At 41.6% G+C, this 10,744-nt stretch overlaps 1 protein-coding gene across 1 annotated transcript; it reads right to left on the bottom strand.

Annotated features, from left to right (window-relative positions):
• Positions 1-345: 345 nt before the first annotated feature.
• Positions 346-10,511, bottom strand: LOC114436797 (myosin heavy chain, fast skeletal muscle-like). Its single transcript, XM_028407252.1, has 41 exons — positions 10,496-10,511; positions 10,269-10,318; positions 9,764-9,979; positions 9,382-9,525; positions 9,137-9,293; positions 9,016-9,043; positions 8,818-8,926; positions 8,644-8,736; positions 8,479-8,542; positions 8,298-8,396; positions 8,098-8,201; positions 7,871-8,009; positions 7,598-7,716; positions 7,332-7,481; positions 7,072-7,242; positions 6,680-6,986; positions 6,513-6,589; positions 6,345-6,432; positions 6,144-6,261; positions 5,934-6,057; positions 5,696-5,832; positions 5,360-5,615; positions 5,031-5,273; positions 4,771-4,947; positions 4,546-4,691; positions 4,364-4,454; positions 3,874-4,263; positions 3,671-3,797; positions 3,279-3,397; positions 2,987-3,183; positions 2,717-2,900; positions 2,478-2,643; positions 2,280-2,404; positions 1,894-2,202; positions 1,613-1,816; positions 1,407-1,532; positions 1,151-1,321; positions 951-1,055; positions 769-864; positions 543-674; positions 346-457 (listed from the first exon to the last, which is right to left on the bottom strand). The coding sequence occupies exons 3-41, from the start codon at positions 9,965-9,967 to the stop codon at positions 437-439; spliced, it is 5,817 nt and encodes a 1,938-aa protein (XP_028263053.1). The 5' UTR covers positions 9,968-9,979; positions 10,269-10,318; positions 10,496-10,511; the 3' UTR covers positions 346-436.
• Between the last annotated feature and the right edge of the window lie 233 nt (positions 10,512-10,744).

Below are 10,744 nucleotides of genomic sequence, written 5' to 3'. Positions count from 1 at the left end.
TCAATGCAGAGAGTTTGTCATAGTTTATTTAAAAGCCTTTATTAAAGGTAGGGTAGGAGATTTCATTCTGATGCACTTTTTGTTAAATTAGTGTGACTTCTCAGAAAGGGGCATGTGTTTACTTTCAAAATCTGGCTGACTCTCACTGAGTTTTCAAAATCTCCTACCCTACCTTTAACTGGTGCCATGCTGGAGAGAGAATGCATCCCTTGTATGGATTGCTAATTTTGTTTTTGCAGTTTTTCAACAGGACACCAAGACCCATCTCATCTAATTTTTCATTTACAGCAGGACGCTTTCACTCATTGATGAGTTAAAGGCAGACAAGAAAGGCACAACAATGTATTCAATGTAAAACTACAGCATTTAATGAGAGCATTTCAGTGAAAAATCATATTTTATGATTTTCATCTGGGCTTCTCAGAGAGAATTCAGCCTACTCTTCAGAGTCCTTGGCCTAAAATGGGAATAAAAAACACATCATTAATTTCCTACACCAGCTCATTGGGTCAGTTAGGTTAATGAAACTATCTGTTACTCACTTTTCCAATTTCCCGACTCTTTGCCCTCATCTTGTTGACCTGAGACTCGGCGATGTCAGCACGCTCCTGAGCCTCCTCTAGCTCATGCTGGACCTTCCTGAGCCTTGACAGGTGAGTGTTGGCTTGCTCCTCCTTTAATGAAATTCATGTTAATGCTGAGTTAACATATTCTGAAATACACAGGATTAGTGCTGCTAATGTGACCGTATATAAGAATGTGACTCACAGCTTCCTCAGACTGTCTCTTGTAGGCCTTCACTTTCAGCTGCAGTTTGTCCACCAGATCCTGAAGTCTGCTGATGTTCTTTTTGTCCTCCTCTGTCTGCAGTTCACATCAGAGCAAGACTGAAAATTAGATTTATCATTTTTGTTGGACACATACATCAATCCAACAGAAACTGTGTGTACCTGATAGGTGAGCTCCTTCACTCTTCTCTCATATTTGCGAACACCTTTGACAGCATCTGCACCTCGTCTCTGCTCAGCTTCAACTTCAGCCTCCAGCTCACGCACCTAAAATGTGACAAACATGTGGGATTACTGGGAGTTCTAAAAACAGATAGCAAAATAAAAGCTGCAATCAGGTTGGCAAACTGGTTCATCTTTACCCTCGACTCCAGTTTCTGGAGCTGCTTCTTGCCACCCTTCATGGCCAGATTTTCAGCCTCATCAAGGCGATGTTGCAGGTCCTTCACTGTCACCTCCAGGTTCTTCTTCATCCTTTCCAGGTGAGCGCTGGTGTCCTGCTCCTTCTTCAGCTCCTCTGCCATCATGGCAGCCTACCATGAAATATGTATTGTTAAAGTAGTAAAGTAGCTTAATTAAGAATTGTTTACTGCATAGAAATACATCAGGATGACTCACATCAGTAATGGCCTTCTTTGCCTTGTCTTCAGCATTTCTTGCTTCCTGGGCAGCATCTTCTACCTCACCTTGGATCTGAACAAGGTCAGCCTCCATCTTCTTCTTTGTATTGATAAGGCTTGTATTCTACAGAAAAAATAAAGTATTGGATTGGAATACACAATAATAATCTAGTTTATATATGTCTTTGTTTAAACTTTGTTTACCTGAGAGTGCAACAGTCCCACACGCTCGCTGGCATCCACCAGCTCTTGTTCAGCTATTTTGCGGCCTCTCTCTGTTTGCTCCAGTGCCACCCTCAGCTCCTCAATCTCAGCCACCATCAGGGTGTTTCTGCGCTCCACCATGGCGGCCTGCTCCTTCATGTCTTCCTGACCTCTGAGAGCTTCATCAAGATGAAGCTGGGCATCCTGGAAGTGCAATATTGGTAGATTTCAGCAAACACTTCTCTAATCTCAGTAAGCCAAAAAGCTCCCACTGGATGTACCTTAAGCTGTCCCTGCACGTTCCTCAGCTGTTTCTGAGCTTCAGCTGCCTGGCGGTTGGCATGGCTGAGCTGGATCTCCATCTCATTAAGGTCTCCCTCCATCTTCTTCTTGATTCTCAGGGCATCATTTCTGCTCCTGACCTCAGAATCAAGAGTGCTTTGCATTGAATCAATCACTCTCTGGCTGTTCCTCTTGATCTGCTCCATCTCCTCGTCCTTCTCTGCAAGTTTCCTGTCAAATTCACCTTTGACTTGGGTGAGCTCCAGCTGGACACGGAGAATCTTGGATTCCTCATGCTCCAGAGTGGCCTGTGAAGAAGTATGACCTTTATCAAATACAGCACAGTCACTGAATATGAGAGTAAGTGGGTAGAGTTCAATTTTACCTCTGCCTCCTCCAAGGCAGTCTGGATTTCTGACTTCTCACTTTCCACTGTCTTCTTTCCCTTCTCAAGCTCATGAATTGTCTTACCAGTCTCACCAATTTGTTCAGTCAGGTCTGAGATCTCCTCTGTTGGAGCAGAACATACATTTAAGTACAAATTAAAAATAATTTTGGGACAAGCAGCATTTTACTCTCTTACGTTGCAGGTTCTTGTTCTCCCTCTTCAGAGTCTCCAGGTGGTCTAGAGCTTCTTCATAGGAGTTTTTCATCTTGAACAGTTCAGTGCTCAGAGAACGAGCTTCCTTCTGAGCTCCCTCTAGCTCTGCCTGGCTCTCCTCATATTTCTGCTTCCACTCTGCAAGAACCTGAATGAATAAGAAACAAATCAGTGTTGCCTGTCACCACCTTTAACCCACTGAAATTAAAATAACATCTAACCTTGTCAAAGTTTCTTTGCTTCTTGTCGAGGTTAGCAGCCAGAGCATTAGCTCTTTCCACATCAATCATCAGGTCCTCCACCTCACCCTGCAGTCTCTGTTTGGTCTTTTCTAGAGAGGCGCATTTTGCATTCACAGCCTCGATGGATTCCTCTGCATCCTGAAGTCGCTGAGCAAGCTTCTTCCTGTTAGGAGTATTGGATTGTCAGACTCACAGTACTCTATAACCTCAAGTCACCACAAATTAACAAAGCCCAAACTAAAGGCTTACTTAGCTTCCTCAAGCTCCTCAGTGCGCTGAATGGCATCAGTCTCATATTTGGTTCTCCACTGAGCTACCTCACTGTTAGCCTTGGACAGTGCACGCTGCAGCTCAGCTTTGGCCTCCTGCTCCTCCTCATACTGCTCTCTGAGCAGGTCGCAGTCATGACGAGCTGACTGAACAGCATGTGCCAGGGCGTTCTTGGCCTATAATCCAAATGGAAACCAGATTTATATTACATACCAGTCTTAGTAGCCCTTTTCCCAGTGAGGTTGTCCTGCTGTTTCTCACTGATTGTTACCTTAACTTCCTCCTCGATGTGCCTCTTCAGCTCTTCAATCTGCTGAGTGTAAGCCTGTTTACCTCTGGTCAGTTGAGACACAAGAGCTTCTTTCTCTTCTAGCTGGCGTACATATTCACCTAATCAAAGATATTAGGTATTTTACATTTTAATGGGTAACTTAAAGAAGCGAAGTTAACATATATGATGTTCACTGTTGAAACTAAAGAATTTAGGTACAATTTGTGTACCACTAGAAAAGAAAGAAAACCGATGTCGCTATGCACTTCAACAAGAGAGGGAGAGTTATAAATGCCTCACACATTAGTACTATGTGAGGCAATTTGGCAAATTGTTGAAAGAGGGTTACTTTTGCAGAATACTATAACTAACATCTAAAGTGAGGTTCGTACCATTTTCAGTCTGGAGTCGTGCTTTTTGTGCACTTATATCGTTCAGTTGCCGGACATTCTCATCATTCTTGGATTTGAGTTCACTCAGTTGATCTTCCAGTGTTCTGCACATCTTTTCAAGGTTTGCCTGAAAAAAGCAAACATTTAGCATGAAGAAAAAGGTTACAATTTATTATCTGTTTATAAAACTGTAACAGTCTCACCTTTGCTTTGGCAACAGCCTCCATATTGCTTGCGAGGTCATCAATCTCCATCTTGTATTCACTCTTCTCTTTCTCCAGCTTCTGTTTGACTCTCTGCAGGTTATCAATCTGTTCTCCCAGCTCTGCCACGCTGTCAGCCTGCTTCTTGCGGAGAGCTGCAGCAGTGGCCTCATGCTGCAGGGTGGCCTCTTCGAGATCACGGCGAAGCTTCTGGAACTCAGCCTCACGCTTCTTGTTCATCTCGATCTGGGCTGCAGTCGCACCACCAGCTTCTTCAAGCCTCTCACTGATCTCTTCAAGTTCCCTGGAGAGATCAGACCTCTGCTTCTCCACCTTGGCCCGAGCAGCTCGCTCAGCCTCGATCTCCTCCTCCAGCTCCTCAATACGTGCCTGAACACACAAAGTTTAAGTGAAAATTGTTGATGTTTCTTTTTTTTTTTTATATATGCCTTTTTATATGTCATTTCACACCCAATACTTAAACTGATACCTGAAGTTCTTTAATCTTTTTCTGCAACTGGATCCCAAGAGACTGCTCATCTTCAATCTTACTCAGAAGCTGGCTAATTTCAAAGTCCTTCCTAAAAAGGAGGAATGGATTTTGGTATGTTTAAGTGGTGTTTCATTATAACCTTTTATAAAATTGTGGGTAGATGAACTCTATTTTTTTACTTCTTATTCTTCTCCTCAGACTGCTGCTTGTCATTTTCAAGATCCATGATGGTTTCCTGGGCCAGTTTCAAGTCTCCTTCAAGCTTTCTTTTAGCTCGCTCAAGGTCCATGCGCAGCTTCTTTTCTTGCTCCAAAGAACCTTCAAGCTGTCAAAGACACACATGTATCACATAGTTAGATCTTCACGATTTTAATATTCAGTGGTCTGAAATGTAGGTTACTCACATCGTCAACTTGCTGCTCCAGTTTGGTCTTGGCCTTGGTCAGTGTGTTGACTTTGTCTTCTTCTGCCTGCAGATCATCCAAGGTCTGCTGATGGGCCTCTTGGAGGGCTTTCTTCTCTTTGGTCAGTTTAGCAATTGTTTCATCTTGAGAGGCCATTTCCTCTGTAAGGTTTTTGACCTGTAAAGGTTGATATACATTTTACATTTCAAAGTTTTTCATACGTTTAATATTTACTATCCCATTACAGATAATCCTATAACCTTGTTCTCAGTGGCATGTTTCTCCTTTTCTACTTTGGCCAAGGTGAGCTCCAGGTCATCAATGTCTTTCTTTAACTCAGAACACTCATCTTCCAGCTTCCTCTTCTTGGCAGTCAGCTCAGCATTCATCTCTTCCTCATCCTCTAGTCTCTCAGCTGTCTCTTTCAGCTTTGCTTCGAGCTGGATCTTTGCTTTAATCAGCCCCTCACACCTTTCCTCTGCATCAGCAAGGTTTTCACCTTCCTAAAATCAAATGCAAAAAAATGTTTGTTAGTTGAATTATTATTACATGGCAAGAAAAGTAGTAGACGTGTAAAGAGTAGACTCACAGACTGCACTTGCAACAATAAGTCATTCTTCTCCTGTAGCAGGGAAACCATTTTTTCTTCCAGTTCTTTCTTCTTAGCCAGAGCCTTTGTTAGGCTGTCTTTAGTCTTTTCAAAGTCTTCTTTCATCTGAGCCATCTCTTTCTCAGTCTCTGCACTCTTCAGCAGAGGCTTAATCTTGAAGTACAGCTTCATCCATGGCCATGTTTTGACATTCATGAATGAGCGGATGTTGTACTGGATGGCAAAAATGGCCTCTCTGGTTACCAAAGACAAAAATGCAAACTGTGTATCACATATCTAAAGGTGTTTTGGATTTAGACACTATCAGAAACAGACCTCCTTTCCATCATCTTGACAAACTCTGTCCTCATGAGGAAAGCTCTGCAAAGAGCCTGAGTCATTGTGACCAGCTCAGCCAGCTTCTCATCTCTCATCTCCTCTAGAGTTCCCAGCAGACCAGCTTTGAAGAACACCTGAGAGTCAATAAAAAGAAACAATTTTGCAGTTATAAATCTAGATAGTTTGTCCTTTACTTTATCATAAGCCTTTTCCAGGGCTGTTTTTCCTCTTCTACCTTGGTGTGGCCGAACTTGTACTGAGTGTGGTCCACATTGATGGATCCCAAAAGCTTCTCTGAGGCCTTCTTGTTATCGATGAACTGACCCTCTGGGATGACACTAGCATTCAATACTTTGTATCTGTAAAGTAAAGATTTCATTCAGTTAGAGTAGCTTGAAGGGAAAAGAAAACATTTCAAAGACTGTAGAGACGATGTTTGTGCTACCTCTGCTTGAAGTCACCATAGAGGATTCTGCTGGGAAAACCTTTCCTGCAGATCCTGATACCTTCTAGCACACCGTTACACCTCAGCTGGTGGATGACCAGGTGGTTCGCCATAAGGCCTTAGAGTAATGGTAGATTAATTGTTTTGTTGCATTGTAACAGTGTTTTCAAATTCATAACTTTATAATGTGATGAAGCCTACCAGGAGTCTTTGACTCATTGGGAATCAAGCAGCGCACAAAGTGAGGATGAGTGCTCCTCAAGTTGGTCATCAGCTTGCCCAAATTCTCCTAAAGCAACCCAAAGGCATTTAGTTAGCAGACAGCATAAAACAAATTGCAACTACATGCTTGATTCAGTCACAGTTTACCCTGAACAATGCAGACACGGTCTGGAAGGAGCCACCCTTCTTTTTACCGCCTTTCTTGCCACCTCCACCACTTTCAGCTGTCAATGGATCAATAATCAAACTTTTACACATTTAATTCATTTGTACTTTAAACATCTAATGCTGTGGAAATAGATAACAGCAGGTACCATCTGCTGAGGCATGAGATGCATAGAGGAGAGCCAGCAGTTTGACTGAAGACTTCTGGTAGAGCTGAACCACAGAGTCGTTCAGTGGGTCTTTGTTCTTGTCCAGCCAGCCAAATATGTTGTAGTCAACAGTGCCAGCATAGTGCACGAGGGAGAAATGAGCTTCAGCTTTGCCTTTAGCAGGTTTTGGCTTCTCAAAAGATTTGCTTTTTCCCAGATGCTGGTCATACATTTTGTTCTTGAATGTCATGTCTGTTGCCTTGGGAAACATGCACTCCTCTTCAAGGATGGAGAAGATGCCCATTGGCTGTAATGATAAAATTGAGTGTTTAAAACAAGTTTTGAATTCCAATTTGATTTACAAGTCGGAGAATATACAACAAGTTGCTCACCTTCTCAATAAGCTCAATGCAGGCAGCCAAGTCCATGCCAAAGTCAATGAACTCCCATTCAATTCCCTCTTTCTTGTACTCCTCTTGCTCCAGGACAAACATGTGATGGTTGAAAAACTGTTGCAGTTTTTCATTGGTGAAGTTGATGCACAGCTGTTCCAGGCTGTTGAACTAAATACATGAAGATACCAAAGATCAGCAAGAGCATTAAGGACACTGAAAAGATTTTAGTTATATAAGTTTTAGCCATTTATACTTACATCAAAAATTTCAAACCCAGCAATGTCCAGCACACCGATAAAAAAGCTTCTGGGCTGTTTGGTATCAAGCATCTCGTTGATTCTAACGACCATCCACAAGAACATTTTCTCATAGACAGACTTGCACAGAGCCATCACAGAGTTGTTGACCTGATTTCAAATACAGACAGGTACAAGGATAGATCATAATTAAAGATGTCATCACGCTGTAATGAATAAAGTGTTCAGGAATTAAAGAGCACCACAGAACTTTGAGAATGTGTTACCTGTGGGACAGTTTGGCCCTTTGTCACAAACTCATTTCCGACTTTCACTCTGGGGTAGCACAGAGCCTTCAACAAGTCGGCCGAGTTCAGTCCCATGAGGTATGAGATTTTATCCGCAACTAAAAACAAGAGAATATACAGTTTTTACTTTGACAACCAGCCGATGCTGGTAGGCAAAGCATACCCTCTGTGCATTAATTGTGGAAGCAAAAACAAACATATCAACAATTATCTAAACTATTACATGTAAGCTATATAAAGAAAGAATGTTACCCTCAGTGCCATCAGGCTCAGCCTGCTCCTCTCTCTGCTTCTGCTTGAACTTCATGCTCCCATGATGCATCACAGATCCAGTCAGCTTGTACATGCTGGCCTTCTCTTCTGCATTGAAGCCCAGGATGTCAATGGCAGTCTGTGTACATTAATAGAAAAGAATAATTTTGATAAACCTCTGTAAGACAAACATGTTTTTATAAGAGTGTAGTTAATCATGTTCTTACATCAGTGGCAATGAATTCTTCAATGTCATCGATACTCTTGACAGTAATTTCACCCTGACTGATCATGGGATAGTCGTAAGGGTTGGTGGTAATGAGGAGAGCCTCTGAAGAAGGGAAAAAACATAGTCTAGAATCTAGAATCTACATCTACATCACATATGTGTATGTATGTGATGAGGCATTCTTTAAAACAGGCTGACCTATCAGTTCGGGTTTGTGTCCTGTCGTAAGTTGATAGAAGATGTGGTAGCTCCTCTCAGCAGACAGCTGGAACGTCACTCGAGACTTCTCCAGCAGATCTGTTTTAAGTTGAACATAGTTAAAATCTTTCTTTGAGAACAGTTTAAGAATATGTTGTGAATTATTTTTTAAAAGTCCTACATGTTTCAATATCAGCTGAAGCCAGTTTTCCAGTTGACCCAAAGTGAATTCTGATAAATTTACCCTATGTGGAGGCAGATTAGATTGAACTGTTACAGTCAACGATGTCACCACAACATTGTCGATAAATTCAAATGAAAGGAATGAATAACCAAAATTACTTACAAAACGTGAAGAATTGTCGTTCCTCACTGTCTTGGCATTACCATAAGCTTCCAAGAGTGGGTTAGCTGCAATGATTTGATCTTCCAGTGACCCCTTAGAAACATCATTTATTTTGTAAGTCTAAGAATGTTGTGTTTGGTTCTAGATTTCATGTCAATTTTACCTGCTTCTTACCTGCATTTTTCCAGTTTGTTCAACCTTTTTTCCTCCAGCCACTGCGATTGTCGCAAAGTACTGGATGACACGTTTGGTGTTCACAGTCTTTCCTGCACCAGATTCTCCACTGGGTGGAGGAGTGTTAAAAAATATATTTTCAAACTCACTGGGTCACAGTAAATAATTAATTAATTGTGTAAGTGTTTTGAGACTTACGTAATCAGGATAGACTGGTTTTCTCTATCTGCAAGACACAAAAATGACATACAGTAGTTAGAAGTTGATCTATGATGTGTAGCTGCTGTGTTTGTGAATATACAAGAAAAAGGACTGTAACCTTGGAGCATGAACTGATAGGCGTTATCAGAGATGGAAAAGATGTGGGGCGGAGCTTCAATTCTCTTCTTGCCCCTATAACCTGCAACAACAACGGAATCATACACTGGGAGCCACTTGTAGGGGTTCACAGTGACGCAGAACAGCCCTGAGTAGGTCTGTGGAGACAGAGGGGATTATCTGTAATGCACATCTTTCTGCAGTCATCATAAGTTCACATTGACAGGACGATCAGGTCAAACTCACGTAGATCATCCATGCTGCATAGCGCTCTTTGAGGTTATACAGCACAGTAGGCTCACTGAGGTGGGTCATCATGGCCATGTCCTCAATCTTATCAAACTTTGGAGGGTTCATAGGGAAGACTTCATCTTCTTTCACGGTTATAGTCTGACACACGAAGAGAAAAGAAGAAGAAGAAAGAAGAGAAATGAAGAAACGAGGTGGCCACAACTACAATTATAGAAAACAGAAGTCGTTTTACTGTTATGTCACATTTTTTATAACTTTGTAAAACTGAGAGGATGTTTTACTAAGACAGTCAAACAATTCTGCATTATATGTTGAATTAGAGCACACACACATCCGTGCATCTTTACTCCATTATTAAATGCTGGTTCACACTCACCTTTCCACACAGAGTCTCCACAGTGGCTTTGCCACCCTCTCTCTTGGTGAGTTTTCCCTTGAGGTACATCTCACTGGGCTCTGTTACAAAGTAGGATGTTTTAGCATCAAAGGGACTGTTCTGGGCTTCAATCCGCTCTTTTTCTGGCTTGCGGAGGTATACGGCCGCCGGGCCAAAACACTCCATTTCTGCGTCCCCACTCATGATGACCCTTTACTGCAAGTAAGAAAAAAAAATGACAACATGCACTGTGTCAGTCACATTTTCTTCTCAGACTGATTCTTAACTCATAATGGTCCAACATACATGCTATTATGTTAATGCTGTAATCAATGATTTGCTCACATGACATCATTAGCAGCCAAATCTCTGTTTAAATACGTACATTTCTCTTCTGTTTTTAACATTGCTCACCTTAATAAGACATGCAAAAAATGTTAATTAAAAAAACACTCCACACAGAGAATTACTGAACTTTAGGACATTGATAGAAACTGTGAATTACCTTCTTCACTCTCTCCAGAAGAACAGCTGCTGTTGGATGTTTTCAGGGTGCTGAAGAAAAAAAAAGTTCCAACTGTAATTAAACTATTTTATATTTAATAAACTGTCCAGAGAATTCCTGGAAATAAATACAACAGTTGTGTCTCTAGCAATAAGTGGCCATGCCCTGCATTGTTCATTAAGCTGTTGGCTTTCCCTCCTGCTAATAAAAGACTGTAACTCACTCACCTTGACTGGTCGCCTGACAGTCCTTGGGGGCATCCAACCTCCCTTCTTATATAGAGAGATCAGTGTTCACTCAGCAGAAGGGGCCTCCTTTATTTGGTCATGTAGTGTTTGAGTATTTATTGCCTCCAGTCTGATGTGCAGCATCTTTCATCACTGATCACAGATTAAACTTTGACTTCTTTCACAATTACCTGATTATACATATATACATATGTTTTGAAAAATAATGATAAATCAAATGTGAGGTAT

This window comes from Parambassis ranga, chromosome 5, assembly GCF_900634625.1.
Source record: "Parambassis ranga chromosome 5, fParRan2.1, whole genome shotgun sequence".
Lineage (NCBI taxonomy): Eukaryota > Metazoa > Chordata > Actinopteri > Ambassidae > Parambassis > Parambassis ranga.
Note: the sequence above shows the minus strand (reverse complement) of the source record. Positions and strands in the feature narration are given on the sequence as shown.

Coding starts and splice junctions, on each gene's coding strand:
- LOC114436797 (XM_028407252.1), bottom strand. CDS start 9,967: ATGAGTGGGGACGCAGAAATGGAGTGTTTTGGCCCGGCGGCCGTATAC. Junction 9,526..9,763: donor TGGAGACTCTGTGTGGAAAG/GTGAGTGTGAAC, acceptor TTCGTGTGTCAG/ACTATAACCGTGAAAGAAGA. Junction 5,274..5,359: donor TATTGTTGCAAGTGCAGTCT/GTGAGTCTACTC, acceptor ATTTGATTTTAG/GAAGGTGAAAACCTTGCTGA.